Genomic DNA, 17,521 nt, shown 5'->3' with positions numbered 1-17,521 from the left:
AACAGTTCCCGGCTGCCGTCCCAAACCACTGCAGAGAGTGGAGGCCAGGGCCTGCAGGCCTCCTGCGTGCAGCCTGAGGGTGTGCAGGGCGGCATGCGGCACGGAGTTCGCTCTTGTACTAGTAGTTGCTTCTTCTGTTAACTTCTTTAAAAAAAGATTTATTTATTTTTAGAGACAGAAGGGAAGGGAAGGAGAAAGAGAGGGAGAGAAACATCAATGTGTGGTTGCCTCCTGAAAGCCCCACCCCCCTGGGGACCTGGCCAGCAACCCGGGCCTGTGCCCTGACTGGGGATAGAACCGGGGACCCCTTGGCTCGCAGGCTGGCGCTCAGTACACAGCCCAGAGCCCCTGCCGCCCGCCGCTCTCCCTGGTCCCCGCGCCAGCTCACCCGCTGCAGAATTAAGTCTGCTTTGACCCCAAAGACCCGGTGTTGTGGGTTCAGCTCCTCCACTTCCTGGCTTTCCCCGCCCCCACCGCCCCCGCCCCGCCCCGCCCGGCCCGCGGTTTTCCCTGCTGTCGTAAGAGGTCAGGAATAAGCCCTGGCTGGCGTAGCTCAGTGGATTGAGCACGGGCTGGGAACCAAAGTGTCCCAGGTTCGATTCCCAGCCAGGGTACATTCCTGGGTTGCAGGCCATAACCCCCAGCAACCGCACATTGATGTTTCTCTCTCTCTCTCTTCTCTCCCCCTCCCTCCCTTCCCTCTCTAAAAATAAATAAATAAAATCTTAAAAAAAAAAAAAAAAAGAGGTCAGGAATAAGGCTTCCGTCAAGCAGGGATGCGGCCAAGAGTCGGTCCCATTCCCCCGCAGCCCAGACACCCGAAAACCCGGGGCCAGTTGTTGTCCCAGGACCGGCACGTGGGGGCGGCGCCGGGGCATCCAGGGCGCGCTGGCGCTTTTCTGGGGCACACCTGGGGCTCACCTGGCGGAGAGGGAGGGGGCGGGCGCAGACCGGGGACCTCATTGGCTGGGGCAACAGAGGACGCAGCCCGGGGACCACACCGGGCACAGGGGCGGGGCCGGGGCTCTCCCGCCACAGCTTCCCTTGTGGGCCGTCCCTCATTCAGCCCGGGAGCCTTCCACCTCCGGCGCCCCATCCCGGCAGCATCCGCCACTGACGCCAGTTCCCAGCCCGGTTCTGCCCCGGCCCCGGCCCCACGACATGAGCTGCTTCGAGGAGGAGGGCAGCTGGAGCCTGTCTTTCAGCGGCTCGGGCTTCCTGGGCCTCTACCATGTGGGCGTGATCCACTGCCTGCGGGAGCGCGCCCCGCGCATCCTCCGGGGTGCCCGCCGCGCCTACGGCTCCTCGTCCGGGGCCCTCGCCGCCCTCTGCCTCGTCATGGACATGCCAACCGGTGCGTCCGGGGACGGCTCCAGCAGAAACCGATTCTGACGTGGGCGGGGGTGGGGGGGTGGGCAGTGGCTGTAGAGCGGGGAGTGTTCCAGGGCCCGGAGCTTGGCGCCTGGGCCCACCGTCTTTACACCCCGAACCCTCCTCCTTAAGGCTTATGAGAACCCTGCGAACTCGCGCCTGCGGTTACTCCCTTCCCCAGAAGCGGGACGGGAGGCTCAGGGCCGGGAAGACTGTTCCCAAGGTCACCTGGGGCCAGATGCAGGGCTGGGCACAGACCCGAGCGGGAGAGGGGAGGACCCTCCACTCCCGGGGCCGCTGGAGGGAAGCCAAGCCTGCGGGCCCGGCAGGCCCCCTGGTGGCTGAGGCCCCTGTCCCCGTGCCTGCAGAACGGTGCTGCTTCTACCTCCTGTCCCTGGCCAAGCAGGCCGAGCGGCTGAGCCTGGGCACCTTCCACCCCGCCTTCGCGCCCATCGAGCACATCAAGCAGGAGCTGCAGTGCTTTCTGCCCGACAACATTCACGTCCTGGCCTCCCAGCGGCTGGGCGTCTCGCTGACCCGCTGGCCTGACGGCCGCAACGTCATTGTCACGGACTTCGCCAGCCGCGACGAGGTCATCCAGGTGAGCAGGTGGTGGGCCCCAGCGCCTGGTGGCCGCTGGGTGGGCTCCACCTCCTGCCAGAGTGACTTCCGGGCACGTCCCAGGGGCAGGCGCAGCGGTAGGGCGGGGGGTAGGGTGGCGGACTGGCAGCCCTTGTTTGCTTACAGACGAGGGAGTTGAGGCGTGGAGAGGGGTGGCCAGCTGGGCATGGAGACCCTCCAGCTTGCAGGGGGGCCCCTCAGCTGCACCCAGAAGGCATATGGCTGGGGAGGGGGAAAGGTCAGGCTTTTCTAAGCAGAGCCCCCCATGGGGCTGCTCTTTCCAGAGGGGTGCCTGCCAGCCCCTGACCCACCCCGGTCCTGCATTTTTAAAGAGTTTGTTTATTTATCTTTAGAGAGAGGAGGGGGAAGGAGAGAGGGAGGAAAACATCGATGTGAGAGAGAGACATGGATCGGTCCATCGGTTGCCTCTAGTAGGCACCCCGACTGGGGACCAAACCCACAACTCAGGCCCGTGCCCTGACTGGGAATCGAACCGGCAACCTTTTGCTTTGCGGGGTGATGCCCGACCCACTGAGCCACACTGGTCAGGGCTCCGGGTGCTTTCAGATGCAGTGGGCCGACACTGCCTGAGCATCTGTAAGTGCCGGTCGCCGTGTCTGTGAGCGGGGAGTGACACGGACCAGAGCGCCGCCTAAATCCTGGGGCTCCTAGTCCGCCGTGCGTGGGGTCCGACAAGGACCGCATCCGCCGTGAATTAAGAACACATCCAGCGTTGAAACAAGAGGAGGGTGTCACAGAGAGCCGCGGGGTCGAGGAAAGAGGGCAGGGACGGGAGGTGGGGGTGCTCACACAGGTAGGGAGGTGGTCCCACCCGCCGAGGCCTGAGCCGGGAACCCTGCGCTTCCCCCACCGCAGCTGCGTGCACCCTCCCCTTCGGGTTCCGTGCCTTCCACCCAGACTGGGGTGCGGGATGCGGGAGGGCCAAGACAGGCTCCGCGTCTCCCAGAAAGGACTGGAAGGATGTCTCCAAGGATTCTGGGAGGCAAAGGCGCTCTGTTCCGCGAGTTCGGCAAGCCCTAGGTCGGTGGTTCTCAGCAGGACTGACGGTCCTCTGGGGGGGCATGCAGCCGCGCTGGACACAGTTTTCGGTGCCAGGGCTGTGTGCGTGCACGTGTGCGCGTGTGTAGACTACTAGCATCTGGTGGGTAGAGGTCCCGCCACACACCCTTCAATGCGCAGGACAGCGCCCCCACACGCCCTGGCGGGGAAGGACCGCGCCCTGAATACCAGTAGCGTCAGGGGCTGCGTCAGGGGCTTTCCCCTGCGGGACTGGCGGGGCCTCCCCGGGGAAGCGCGGGCAGTGCATCCTAGGCGGGCAGAGACGTCAGGGAGCGTCTGGTTGGAACGACTGTCCAGGGGACAACGCGTTGGGAGATGCTCCTAGGTTCTCGGAGGTGCATTGCTGCCGGACTGGTGGAGGAGAAGTGGCCCTTGGTGCCTCTGTGTGTCCTTGGGGGAAGACGTCCCGCAGCAGCCCCAAGTCAGCCAGGGTCCTGTCCGCAGGAAGCGGGGGCGGATGTCGAGATGGGCCTGCATTCAAATATCCTTCCGCCGCTCTGAGAACGCGGCTGCGACCCGATGCCTCCCGGCGCCTCGGTTCCCTCCCTCTGCTGGATGCGGGACAAATAGCAGCCGCCTCGGGGGCTCTCCTGGGGTTAGACGCGGCGCCTGGAGCGGGTCCTGAGCGTGAGGAGTGTGAACAGCTGTGCCCGCTGACTCTTGTCTTCCCAGGCCTTGGTCTGCACCCTGTACTTCCCTTTCTACTGCGGGGTGATCCCCCCCGAGTTCAGAGGGGAGGTAAGTGGCCGAGGCAAACCCCCCCCCCCCGTTCTTTGGGCGGCCCGAGGCACCCCCGGGGTGAGAGGGGTGTGGGCGGAGGGCACCCGCAGTTCTCGAGCACCCACTGTGTGCCCGCCTTCCCCCTGCTGCTGGGGCGCTCAGAGCATCCTGGGCTGGAACGGACCGCGAGAGTCAGGGGCAGCCACAGGGTCACTAGCGGCAGCCCACTTTCCGCGACGGCGTGGGAGGGGGGCGGGCGTCCTGAGGACAGCGCCCCCTGCCCCCGCCGCAGCGCTACATCGACGGGGCCCTGAGCAACAACGTGCCGTTCGCGGAGAGCGCCTCCACCATCACCGTGTCGCCCTTCACGGGCACCGTGGACATCTGCCCCGAGAGCGCCTCGGCCAGCATGTTCGAGCTGAACGCCTTCAATGCCAGCTTCCAGATCTCCACCTCGAACTTCCTCCTGGGCTTCGCGTGCCTCCTGAACCCCAACCCGGAGGTACGTCTGGCCCCAGTGCCCAGTCTGGAAGCTGCGAGAGCCTCGGCCGCCACCCAGGGCCCCGTGAGGCAGCCATCGAACCCTCCCCACAGCCTCAGGGCAGTTAGGGCACCGGCCCCGTGCCTTGCAGCAGAGTCCTCAAACCCGCAGCCTGGAGCCCACGCTGGGCTCTCCGCACCCTTCCCTCTCCCGGGCGCACATCGAGTTAGGCGGCCCCAGGGGATGGTGGCGCCCTCGGGCCCGCACCGCTGACCCTGGGGTAGGTAGAGCGGGGCCTCTGCCGGCGCTCTTCCCAGCCGGGGTCTGTGGGAAGGCACCGCTGTCATCTCCGGCTCTCGGGGAAGAGCTCCGCAGCGCAGAGAGGGGGAGTGACTTGTTCACGCTCACGCGGCCTCGACATTGCCAAGCCGGGACTCAAACCCTCGGCCAGCCCCGGCCCGTGCTGCCGGCTGCCGCCCTGGACTGCGGCCTGACGGGCCTCCTGTGTGCAGGTGAGGCCCAGGCTCGGAGAAAGGTGAACAGCAGGCCAGCACTGTCTGGTTTTTGGCCCCTCGGCATTTCTGGAAAATAGGTGATTCAGTTTGTCATCCTGACAGTCTGCCCCAGCCCCAGCCCTAGCCCTTGTGCCTCTCACGGTTGTGCAGAGCTGTACAGTGTGTGAGACGGCCCGGTCCCTCTCCCCCGTCCGCCGGAGGAGGGGGGGGTACGACACAGCGTCTCAGCCCCTCTCACAGCCCCGGAAACCAAGGTGCTCAGAAAGGTGGCCTGGGTGCCCAGACGCCACACAGCCAGGGAAGGCGGGGCTCCTGCCCCACCCGCGGGTGCCCCTCCCCCACGCGGAGGGCTCTGACCCAGGCAGAGGGGCACGGGCCCCAGGAACCCTCTGCCATCTCAGGCTGCTTCTGGGACTGGTGTCCTGGGCCAGAGGAGGGAACTAAGGCAGGGGGTGGGGGCTGGAGCAGGAGCCCCCAGCCAGGGAGTCACGGAGGAGGCTTCGGATCTGTCCCGGCTGCTGTCCTCTGGCCCCCCACCCACTGCTGGCCCCCCCAGGGTCCTTGAGCCTTGCCGAAAGGTCTCTTGGGAAGTAGAGGCTGGAATCACTTCCAGTCGAAGACAGGTCTCTGGCCTGTGACCATCAATCAGCGTGAGGGGCGGTCCAGGCCTTCCTCAGCCCGCCCTGCCCTCTGTGTTGGCAGGTAGTGTCCCACTACTGCAGGCAAGGCTACCTGGACACCCTGAGGTTCCTGGAGAGACGCGGTAGGTGACAGTCACCAGGCAGCTGGGGTCACACCCCAGGCAAGCGCCGGGTGCATCCTGCCTCCTGGGCATTTGAAGTCTCCCGGGCCTCAGCTCACTCATTCTCTTCCTCAGCGTCTGCTCTGTGCCTGGCCTGAGTGGGGTGCCGGGGGCCCAGGGAGGACTCACTCATGTGTCCCACTCTCGAGCTGCCCACTGCCTGGTTCAGGGGGACAGATCCAGAGGGTGACGTCTCCCCTGAGGGACAGAAGAACTCTCAGGGCTGTGGAAGCCCCAAGGAGGCACCTGATCCAGCCTGGGGGGAGGGAGGGGGAGTGGGCAAGGAGGGCTTCCTGGAGGTGGTGACAGATAGGCTGGATTTTGTCTAGTGAGGGAGCCTATGAAAGGCTGAAGATGGAAAGGAAGAGGACAGTCTGGTCGGAGAAGAATAGGAGTGAAGGGACAGAGGTCAGAGCTCGAGGGAACGTCACTTAGTGTGGCCGCAGGTGTGTGTGTGTGTGTGCGCACGCGCGTGTGTTCACAGGGCACTGGGTGGGCCAGAGAGGGCTCGGATGTCACCCCGTAGGGCAGTGCTCTTCAAGTGCTAGAGCTGGGATTTGAGCGCAGGTTGTCTGGCCCCAAACTTCATGTCCTTGACCCTTGCCCCCAACTATGGCCCCAAACATGCGGCAGCAAGAACGGGTTTGCGGGGCACTCGCCGTGCACCCAGACCTGGGCTCCAGCTTCACTTACTCACGTGGTTCTCAGAGAGGCAGGTACAGCAGGTCTTCCCTTCCCTGGTCACTGAGAGGGAAACTGAGGCAGGGAGCTGTTAGGTCTCACAGCTAACAGGTGGCAGGGCTGAGATTTGAACCCCAGACCAGGTCTTCAGGGTTCCGACTAACCTCCAGAACGTGAACAGGAAAAATTCAAAGAAGAAGCAGGGAAAGAGAAAATGAGGGTGCCCTGGAGACGGGGAACAGTGCGGGGTGGGGGTGCGGGAAGGGTCATTCGGGTAGAGCCCTGGGTCCACCCAGTGAGACGCGGGTGCCCAGCGTTGAGGGGGCACTGAGCAGGCACTGAGCGGTGCGGATACTGCCGACAGCGTGTGGAGCCAGGGGGTCCCTGTCGCCTGGAGGCTCCTGGTGTGCCGACCTGTCACGTCCCTCCTCTCGCCGGGCCCAGGACTCACCAAGGAACCGGTGCTGTGGACGTTGGCGTGTAAGGAGCCTCCAGCCCCCGCTGAGGGGACCCGGGACACCGGTCACGACGGAGGCCAGAAGGCGGGCCTGTCGCTCAACTGGACGGTGCCCGGCGTGCTGGTCAAGGACGTGCCCGACTTCGAGCGGCTCTCGCCAGAGCTGGAGGCTGGTACTGCCCCTTCCTTCCTCCCCTTTCCCACCGAGCAGGCCCCTGCCCTGAAGATGCGCTTCTTTCTGAGGACCCACTGAGTGCCAGGCGTGGTGCCAGGGGCCCTGACCTGTGTGTCAGTCACCTGTCGCCACGACTGGGGCCTTGGGCTTTTCTGGCCCCGCTTCAGTGATTCAGTGACGGGGAAACTGGAGCCCCGACAGGGGAAGGGACCCAGCAGGGTCTCCCGGGGACTGGCGCCCGGCTCTGTGCCCGAGAGAGCCAGGCCTTTGCCCGCTGTCCAGGAAGAGGCGGGGGGCACCGAGGGACCTGGGAGGGGCACGGTGCGGCGGGCCTGGCCTCATTTGGACCCCTCAGTTGACACTTGGAGGACCGGATACCCCGAGGACGGTCCTGAATTGTCCCCGTTGCACAGGGGCGGCAACCACAGCAGAGAGGCTAAGGGACCTGCAAGGGCAGACCCGGGGGTTCCACTCTGAGCCGTGTAGCCAGTTCTGCTCGGCGACCTGAAGGTCACAGTCGTAGGGACAGAAAGCACAGGGCCCCACAGGCCTGCAGCAGGTGCAAGGCAGGCAGTCTGGGGGGGGGCAGTAGAGGGGGGGCCCTGCCGCAGTGATTGAGGGGCACGCAGCGGAGAGGAGCAGAGGCAGGCTGGGGGCGTCGGGAAGGTGGCCTCGAGGAGGGATGTGGCCCCTCGGGGTTTCCTGGGGCGACCCCTCCTTTGTATTGTTCCCTGCTACTCCGCACTCTGGGCCAGTGATGGCTGCACCAGGTGGGGGGCGGGGGACAGGCTGAGAGGCAGGTGAGGGGAGATGACGGTGGTGAGGAGGGAGCAGGGACCGAGCGGTGGGTGAGGGGGTGGGGGTGGGGGCGCCTCTCTCCGCGCTGGAGACCACAGGGGACTTGGATGTGTGCTGAGCCCGAGGTCCAAGTTGGGTGCTCCGGAGGCCTGGCAGCACCGCTGCCGCCACACGGGGGCGCCCGAGAGCCGCCTCTTTGATGGGGCAGCACCTCTCATCCGGCCTGGCTTCGTCTCTGCGGGCGTCCCTTAATCCTCACCTGCCAGCCCAGGGACACAGGTCCTGCCGTTGCAGGGGAGGTAACCAAGGGCAGGGGAAGGGAAGGGGCGTGTCCTAGGACAAGGGGCAGGTCGGCCGGGAGCTGGGCCTCTGGAATGTTTCTGTGAACGCTCCCAGCGTCCGTCTCTAGGGGCACCGGCCATCTGGCTTGGGGAGAGCGAACCCCTGCCCTGGTCTGGGGCGGGGCTTCAGGCCCTGGCTCTGCCCCCGGCCGGGCTGCAGGTCCCTTCCGTTCTGGGTGATTGAGGGGACGACGGGCTCAGAAAATGGTCGTTCCGGTCCCAGCTGCTGCCACTGCCAAGGTTAATAATACCGAGAGGGGTGCGGCGTGGGCACCCGCCTCGTCCTGGGTGGCCGAGGCAGACTTGCCCGGGGCTGGGGGAACAGGGAGGAGCTGGAGGAGCCTGAGGAGGCTTTGGGCCCGGCCCGCCACTGCCTGGCGATGGCCTTCGGGCAGGTGACTTCCCACTCTGCACCTCTGCCTCCCCTTCCGTGCAAGGCGGGGCGCGCCCTGCCCATCTCAGGGCGACACTCAGAGAGCGCAGGCTGAGGGCCCGGCCGCCTGCTGGCTCACAGCAGGGGCTCCATCTGGGCTGTGTCTATGGGCTGTGTGAGGCGGAGAGGGGGCTGGCCCTCGGGACGGGCGGGCACGCTCCGGCTTCCCTTGCAGCACTGAGGAAAACCTGTATGAGGGACCCCAGGCCCTGGGCCCGCTTCCGCCGGTCGAGGCCCGGGAGGGTGTTGACATACCTGCTGCTGCCCTGCACGCTGCCCTTCGAGTACGCCTACTTCCGGAGCAGAAGGTGAGCCCGGCCAGGGGGTCGGGGGTGGGGGAGGGGTCAGTACCCACGGCGGGAAGGGCAGCTGGCACACCGCGCTGCCTGGTGTGGGCGGAGTGACACAGAGGGGTCTCAGGGGACTGGTGGGGGGCAGTGACACAGCTGTGATCCAGTGGGGGCCCCCGCGCTGGTCTCTAGGACCTTTGGCCCGTTGCTCCCCCGAGCAGAGCCTCAGAGACCATGTGCTCACTTTGAAAATACCCCTAGGGGCTGGGCGGGCTCAGACTTGCTGTGTGGTCTGGGCCAGGTATCTTGACCTCTCTGGGCCTCAGACTCCTTTTGTATAAAATAAGGCTCTTCCAGGACAGGCTGGCTGTGGTTCAGCCCTCACTAACCATTGTAACTGCCGACTAACAGACCCCTCCGCGTTGCCCTTCATCTATTCAAGCACCAGGTATGGAGGGCTTTCCAGAGGCCGGGCCCTGGCTGGAGGCTGGGGAGGCAGCCCTGAGCCAGACCCGGAGCCTGGCCCTGTGGAGTCCGACGGCGCACAGGTTGTCATACACCCATGTGTGTAATCACGGCTCTGCCCGGAGCTCACTTCCGAGGTCTGCCCCGGCTGTGAACCGTGATGGCTCCCACTAGGGGCTACCTGGGCAGGGAAGGCTGCCCAGAGGAGGTAACTTTTGAGCTATAACTGAAGGATGAAATTCCACCAAGTAAAGGGGGAAGGGAAAAGCATTTCAGATGTGCCTCGGTCCAGCCGCAGCTAGGTCCAGGGGTTCCTGAAAGGCGGGTGAGGCGTCGGGGATGGGAGATAGACGACAACATGCCTCAGAGGACGGTGATGCTCTGTTCCGTTTATTGCAAGTGCAAGCAGGTTTTTATACTTTCATTTTTAGCAGTGATTGACATTTGCGATTAGGTAAAGCAGGAAAAAATTAATACAAAGGTAACCAGGAAAAGTACAAAAATTCCCATAGATTCAGTTATATTAAACAAAGATTGTTTTGACCAGGAGAGCCATAAATCAGACAATTAGAAATAGCTGTACGTACGTACAGAGTTTGAATGTCTTATTGTTTATTAAAGTTCTCAGAATTTATCAAGGGGCAAAAGCATACACTAGATTGAATAGAGGTTATAGGAAATTTATTATAAGGCCTTTGTGATGTCTAACTTAGCTATTTACCTTTTCTGTCTAAAATATTTCTCTGTGCACCATGGACTCTGACTCCCTGGTAACTGTTTCTACGTGCTTAATTTATAATAGTTAACCAGCTTTTCTTATTTCTTTGCCTGTCTAATTCTGCTTGATGTATATTCCTATTCAAGGTAAAGGAGGGGCTGTTACTCCAACAACTTTTAGACATTCAGGGGCTATTTCATTAGAGGGGATTTTGTTCTCTGGTCAAGAAATTATTTTATACAACTTCATCAGAATCATGCGAATCAATAAACCTGAGATACAGGTATCTAACAATCCCACCACCTTTTAATCACCAAAACAAACGTATAAGGAAAGATAAACAGGAAATCCAGCCACAGTAAACCTTTTTTGTTCCTTAATTAATAAACACCAGGGAGGTCTGCTTCCAGCTAGCCTTTCCATGAAATTTAGACTATTATAAGGCACTTGGACTCCATCCTTATTGACCATTCTAATGCCATCCTCATTACATGCTCCTGTATAAGGCAATGAGGGATCTGGAACCCTCTGGAGACTATTAGCTCCTTTTGGGGGATACCATAATTTGCCATTAATCCAACATGCTACCCAGGGGTATCCCTGGGCTGTGGGTAGGGGTCTATATAAATTTTTTCTTGTTTTCTAGAAAGACTCTTTATATCTATGGGCAAGGAACAGGCATGGGAAAGTCTGCCAATAATTCAACCTATTGTAACTGATTCATGAATTCTTTTATGGGGACAATCAGGGATAATTTCTTACTCAGGTTTATAAACACCTTGTTTAAAACAATTTGGACATGATTCAATAGTCTGGGGAGAACTAGTTGTCCCTTCAGAATAACCCTCAAAATCAATCACTGACTGACTCCCTTCGAGCCTCTTTCTCCTCATGGTCTGTTCTTATGGGAATCAGGGTACAAAGTAAGGCCATGATTAATATTAGCAAGGAAATTATTAAAAAGAATCCCCAGAAAAATTACCATCCCCCTTTGTATGCCACGCTCTCTTCCAGGAAGATGGATTCCTTGAATTCCTTCTTTCCACGTTTGGACCTTGTCAGAAAACATGGTTGGAAGAGGGCGTGGCACAGATGGATGGAACAGCACATGCAAGGATCCTGGGGCAGAAGGGAGGAAGGCTCGTTTGAGGAGCGGAAAGGGAGGCAGTGTGGCTGGAGCCTTGAGGGGGAGCGCTGGGGAGGCGGGGCGCTGGGGAGGCGGCCGGACCGGACACGCACGGCCCTGCGGCCTTGCGAGGAGTGCGGTCTCCATCCCGACGGTGGGGGGAGGCAGCCAAGGGTGGCCGTGGTGCCATGGGAGATCTGACCTTTTAAAAACTCTCTCTTCCCTGGAGGAGGGCCTGTGACAGTGGCCACAGGTCTCCGTCCTGCTCCGCGTTGAGCTGATGGCAGGGCTGGCCTGCTGTTTGAGCTGCTGGTGCCCCGGAGCTGGGGGACAGCTTTGGGCCGACTGGCCCTGCTCGCGCTGAGCGGTCCCACTGAATCACAGGTTGAAATCAACACAGATAGAGGCACATTCTGGCCTTTTCAGTTCAAAAGAAATCCCCGAGTGAGCGCCGACAAGGAGGCCTGCCCAGCCCAGGGGGTTCGTGCTCCGGGTGTTCTGTGACCGCCGTGGGGGTGCAGTCACAGAGGCAGAGGGTCCAGAACAAGGGAGGCCACCATCCGGCTTGTGTCTCCTGTCGCAGTACACTGAGGACCACCCACCCAGTTTGAGGCCCTGGTTTAGAAGCCCTCCAAGGGCGATACGGTGGTGGGGGAGGGGGGAGGCCCTGCAGCGTCCTGTGCGTCCAAGAAGGTGCCCGGCCACGCAGGGTGGATAGCCGGCCCCCTGCTGCCGCTCAGGGCCCAGGTGGGGGCGCAGGTGGGTGACAGCAGGGTGCTGTGCTGGACTGTGTGTTTCAGGACCGTCCCTGGCTGCTGGGAGGAGAGTGCGTGCGGGGGTGCGGGGCGGTGAGCTGGTCTGGGGGGGACGAGAGAGGAAGGGACCGGGAGAGGGAGGAGGTCAGGAACCGCAGGCGAAGGGACTGTCCTTCCTTGGCCGGTGAGAAAGCCAAGGCCCAGAGAGGTTCCCTGCCGGCCCAGGTCACACAGCGGCTAAGCAGTGGGGCTGGGTGGCACCTCGAGCTGGCCCGGGCCCAAAGCCCCGCCCTTCCTCCCCCTGCCTGGGCTTTCCACTGGCACCCCTCGGAGTCCACCCTAAGGGCCTAGCCACTCCCCCCAGTTCGGAGCCCCCCAGGGTTTCTCCAGGCTGCCCTGCGGCGGTGGAACCGGTATCCCGGCTGTTCCTCCAGGTTGGTGGTGTGGCTGCCTGACATGCTGGCTGACTTGCGGTGGGTGCAGGGCTTGCTGAGGAGCGCGGCCGTCGGGGTCTACTCCAGGACAAAGGACCAGCTCCTCGGGCTGGTCAGGTGAGGTGGGTACACAGGCTGGGGCGCGGTGGGAGAGGTGGTCCTGGGTGGGGAGGCACCCGCTGTTTCCTGGACCCGGGCAGGCAGTCCGCACCTTCCAGGTTGGGCCTGGACGTGGGTGCGGACCGGTCCCATTGGTCAGTCTTCAGGGCCCTCGGGGCAGCCGCTGGTCCCCCTGCTCAGCTTGCAGAGGACCGGTGTCCCTGCTCTGCCCATTCCCCCATCAGTCCTGCAGCTTCCCAGATGCCCCCACGGGCCCTGGGCGGGGTCTCTCCCCAGCCCACGTCCCCTGCTGGCCGGAGTCCCCGCAGTCCCCCCACACCCACTCGCAGCCATTTGTCTACCAAGGACGCCTGCCCAGCCCCCCCACTGGGGCCTTCCTGTCGCCCCAGCTCAGCCAGAGCAGGGCCTCGGGCAGCCCTCCCTCCTTGCGGGACTTGGGAGAAGTGTGGCCCGGGGCTCGCTGCATACCCGGCCGCCCCCGTGGCTCCACCCTGCCCTTCGCCCAGCCCGGGCTGCCAATAACTCGCCCTCACTGGCTTCTGCTCCCCCTGCAGCCCGCCGGCCACCAGCCTGCAGCCGGAGGCAGCCCCTCCCACGGACCCAGCCAAGGAGCCCAGACCTGCCCTGCACTTCAGGCCCGAGGGGCACCCCGCTGGGCCAGCTCGGTGACTGTGTGCTCACGTCTGCCCCCTGGAGGGAGGCCGGGCTGGACGCCTCCCAGAGCCTGGATGGCGGAGTCCAGCCCCTGGCCCAGGCTGGGCACTGGAATCGCTGGCCGAGTCAAGGACCAAGGGCAGCCTCCTTTTCTCCCTCGGACTCTTGTCCCAGCCCGTGTGGGCGGGGCACCCTCGGGAGCCAGAGGAGGCCCCAGAAGCCCCCCCCCCCCCGGATGCCCTGCTCCTTGGAGCTAGTTCCCTGGGGATTGGGGACTTCTTTCTGGGGAGAGGCCCCGTCTATGGGCACGTCCGGGGTCACTGTGTGCCCAGGTCACCCTGGACCTGTCCCATCAGAGGGAGACAGGAAGCAGGAGCTGACACGCATCCTGGTTCCAGAGCTTCCTTCCAGGGGTGCCGAGGCAGCTCTGTGGGGAAGGGTCCAGTGCCTTGGCAGAGTCAAGCGCAGGGGTTTGTAGGATCCGGCCGGAGGCTCCCCTGGGAGACCGGGGCGCCAGTGGGCGTCAGGGGGTGCTGTGCCTCCCTCAGACCCTGTACTGACTTCTGCTGTCTGGCACCAGCCCTTGGGGGTGACCCCACGGTCTGCTTGCTCCTGCAACCTTGACCTCTGACTTCCTCTTGGGTCCACCCAGCCAGAGCCCAAGGAGATGGGAGGGGAGGGGAGGGGAGGCTAAAGGGACTAAAATCCTTTCAGGACCCCAGCTGCAGGTGCCTCTGCTGGGGTGTCCACTGGCTGCCACCACCACAGCCCCCTTATTCCACAGGAAGGTCCACGGTGCCTCTGCCCCTCCCCTGGCCCCTCCCTGTCTCAGGCAGAGAGGATGCTGGGACAGCGGAGTTTTTCTGGCCTCTCCTGGGAGTCGCCGCTCTTCCTGTCCTCAGAGCAGGGCCCACGCGGTACCCCCGGCCAGGCGCTGAGACGGCTCAACTGACAAAGCAGACAACCCGGGAACTGATCTCGGTCCGAGTTGCCTGACTTGTCACCTCTCTGTTCTCCCGACATGGAGCCCCGGGGTGTTGCAGAGCGGAGGGTGATCCTGGGCTCCGAGTTCCGGCACGCCTGGGTTTCAGTCCCATTTCTGCAACTCAGCGTCACTGTGACCAGGGGAAACCCCCTCCCCTTGGTCCCCACCTCCACCCCCCGCACCCCACGCAGGGCGGAGACCATAACACACACGCTGTGGAATACCAGTTTGAGAAAATCAGACGCCCCTCGCAGACTCCCTCCCCTGCTGGGGACTGCTGCTCGGAAAGGGAGGGGACAGTGACAGCGCCTTGGTCACGCTTCTGCTCTGTGTCTGGCACCAGACTATAGGAGGGTCCCTTTTGAGCCTTGCACCAACCCGGGCTGGCGGGGGGAGGGGGACAGTCTGCACCAGACTCAGGGGAGCTGCGATTGGGCCCCAGGCCTGCGTGATGTCAGCGCCCTCTGCACCATGCCCCCTCCAGCGGTGCTCACATCGTGGGCCCACCAGCCTCCTCCTCCCAGTGTCCCCATCGAGGACCTCTCCGGGCCCTGCAGCCCCGGCACGGCCGTGTCTCCCGGTCCTGAACCCCACTCCTGGGCTGGCGGCAAGCCCCCCCCACCTGGCTTCCTGAGTGCTTGTTGTCTGCCGGGCATGTCCTGATGCCCGTGGCAGACCCCTGCCCCGAGCTCACGTGCCTCTACTGCTGTCTCTGTGGGGGGTGGGGAACCTGACGGCCACAGGTGCGTGCCGCTTCCAAGTCTGCAGAGCCCTCATCTCACTGGGTCCCCACAGCAACCCTGGGCAGTAGGCATTTCCTCTCCCACTTACAGGCGAGGGCGCTGAGGGGCAGAGAGGTTACGGTTCGTCGGGTAAGAGGTCGAGCTGGAACCGCCTGAGGCGGAGCCCCAGGGAGCAGAAGGATCCCGAGCCCGTCTCACAGCCTCACTGAGCATCTGCTCTGTGCCCTGGGCAGCACCTTCCTCCATCAATTCCTCATCTCCCATCTTTGAAGCCAGGGGTTGGACCGGCTGGTTCCTGAGGGTCCCCCAGCTGTGCTCTGGGCCCCGCACACGAGCAGTGCCCCGTGGTCAGACGGAGGAGCCTGGACTCTGGGAGGGGTTGGCCACAGGAATGGGTTTCTAACTGGGTCTTGGTGGAAGCCTAGCATTTGGGTTGGCAGAGAGTCACGCCAGGAGAGGGGACGGCAGGTGCCAACGCAGGTTGGGGCGACCCATGGCAAGTTACAGTGACAAGGGTTTGGGGCTCAGGGGCGAAGCACCCTGTCCCAGGTGCCACAGGCTGTGGTTGACAGAGACCCCATTCAAGCTCAGGTCCAGCTGCCGCTCCATCCCGTCTGCACGCGGGGGTGCCAGGCGGAAATAACGCTGCCCAGGACTCTTCTGCAGAGGTTCTGATGCGATTGATCTTGACCTGGACTTGTCTGAGCAGGAGTGTGCTGGAGCCTGAAGCTCCTGGGTGCGGGTGGCCCCAGAGGACACCCTGTGGGGGTGACTACGTGCCAGAGCCGGCACCCTGTGCCTCAGTGTCACCTGTGACCAGCAGGCCGCTCTGTGCCGGTCAGTGGCTGTGGCCACGTCATGTAGGTGGGGCAACCTGCATCCAGCACTAAATCCTGGCTGCCTCAGGCATCCCAGGCGGGTGCCTCCACCCTCCGAGCTTTGCATCCCACCCATAAACCTGATTGTGCACCCTGACCACGTGTCTGGTGATGTTACGGTATAATCTTTACTTTTTACTTGTGTTAACGTATTGGGGATGTGTTTTCAGAAGTCCTGTCTTTCAGAGATCACACTGAAATACTGATGAGTGAGATGACGTAATGCAGGAGATCTGCCTCAACATTACTGGGGTGGGGGGAGCGGGCCAGAGGGGCAGACATGAGCCACTAACCCTTGACGTGGGGTGACGTGTACACAGAAGTTCATTACGCAATTGTCCCCAATTTTATGCGTTTGCTGTTTCTATAGTAAACGAGTACTTATCCTGGAAACTTTGATACCTACAAATAGAAAAACAGGCATCAAGACAGCACCCAGAACGAAGCAGAAGCAGGGTCCCCGCAGCTGTGGCTTCTGGGAGTCACAGGCGGGGAAGAGCCGCGGGATCAGGGAGCCGCACGCGTTCAGCACCGCGGACAGCGACCCGCCGCGCGCCGGCCTTTCTGCGGCCTCGGCTGCCTTAGGGGATCTCCGGGGGCAGGGAAGTTCCGGATCCCCCGATTCAGGAAGAGTCTCTGCGGGTAGAAGGCGACCCGCCTCTTACACCGCCTCCCCCCCCCCCCAACCTGGGGTGGAGCATTCACTGCCCACGGGGCAGCCCTGGCCTTGGCGGAGCCGCTGGGGAGCCGGGGCTCCGAGTCCTCTGCACGTGCTCCTTCAGCCCGTCCTTAAAAAGCACGATGTGGCGGTTAAGAATTTCAAGGTGGTGACCACGGAGCATGCGAGCCCAAGTGCGGCACGGGGCCCTGTATGACCTCCCCAGGGGCGCCATCATGCGGCAGGCAGGCCCTGCACCTGTCTACAGCTGTGTCCACACTCTATCTGACCCGTCACTGGGGGCGAGACGATGTTCCTGGCACTCTGGGGGGCGCTTTTGCATTTACTCCCCTGCAACCTGACCCAAATAAAGCACTTTTCTGGTCTCCGTCACCATAGGTTTTGCTTGCCCTTGAACCGTACGTGGATGGAGTCACACAACACACCACCCTTTGTATTCGGTGTCTTTGGTCCATCGTTTTGATTGTGAAGTTCACCTGTGCTGTTGCGCACACCAGTGGTTCTTTTCTTAAGTCACTGTGTAGTACGCATTCCCTTGTATGAATACATCACCGTGTGTGCATCCTGGTGTTGGTGGGCATTTTCATTGTTTCCAGTTCCTGCCTGACATGTGCAAATCATTCTCAATCGGGTCTTTCAGGCCAGCTCCTGTGCCCTTTTGACCCTTCCCTATCATTGAAGAAAAACCACTTTCTTACTTTTTGGCTGCCCAGCAAAACATTTCAGGCTCTTCTTGTCCTTTTCTTCGCCCAGACCTGAGGTTGACCTTTTCTTCAAGAAACCCTGATTCCTCCTGATGGGGAAGCATTCAGCAACCGAGATCGGGGCAGTGGGCGTGCCCAGGACTGCTGGAATCCCAGGGTCTCAGGGCCTGGTCAGCGAAGATGAGAGATAGGTATTTCTAAAAAGAATAAACTCACATCCGTACCGCAGGTTCCAATCCAACGAACGCCACGCGGTCCTCCCCTGCCTCCTTCCGTGGTGAGAACCCTCCCTGGAGCCTCAGCCGTTCACACAGAGGCTCCGTTCCTTCGGCCTTCGGCTGGCTGCCTCTGTGCGGCATCTGATCCTTCCTCCCGTCCCGGGAGCTTGGAACGTCCTCCTTTGAAATTGTAAAGATGTCTGCAAGCCACGCACAAGTCAGGGTTAATCACTCTTGTTCCCCCGTCTGTCCGTGGGTACACACACACTCTCAGACA

The 17,521-nt window shown here is 62.3% G+C and overlaps 1 protein-coding gene across 1 annotated transcript; it reads left to right on the top strand.

Annotated features, from left to right (window-relative positions):
• The first annotated feature begins 1,011 nt into the window (after positions 1-1,011).
• Positions 1,012-13,052, top strand: PNPLA5 (patatin like phospholipase domain containing 5). Its single transcript, XM_028533272.2, has 9 exons — positions 1,012-1,354; positions 1,740-1,972; positions 3,745-3,810; positions 4,085-4,294; positions 5,491-5,551; positions 6,716-6,901; positions 8,651-8,783; positions 12,264-12,380; positions 12,938-13,052. Exons 1-9 carry the CDS (start codon positions 1,162-1,164, stop codon positions 13,050-13,052), a joined length of 1,314 nt encoding a protein of 437 aa, XP_028389073.1. The 5' UTR covers positions 1,012-1,161.
• The last annotated feature ends 4,469 nt before the right edge of the window (positions 13,053-17,521 follow it).

This window comes from Phyllostomus discolor, chromosome 2, assembly GCF_004126475.2.
Source record: "Phyllostomus discolor isolate MPI-MPIP mPhyDis1 chromosome 2, mPhyDis1.pri.v3, whole genome shotgun sequence".
In the NCBI taxonomy this organism is placed as follows: domain Eukaryota; kingdom Metazoa; phylum Chordata; class Mammalia; order Chiroptera; family Phyllostomidae; genus Phyllostomus; species Phyllostomus discolor.
This window is presented reverse-complemented; position numbering and strand designations above follow the sequence as displayed.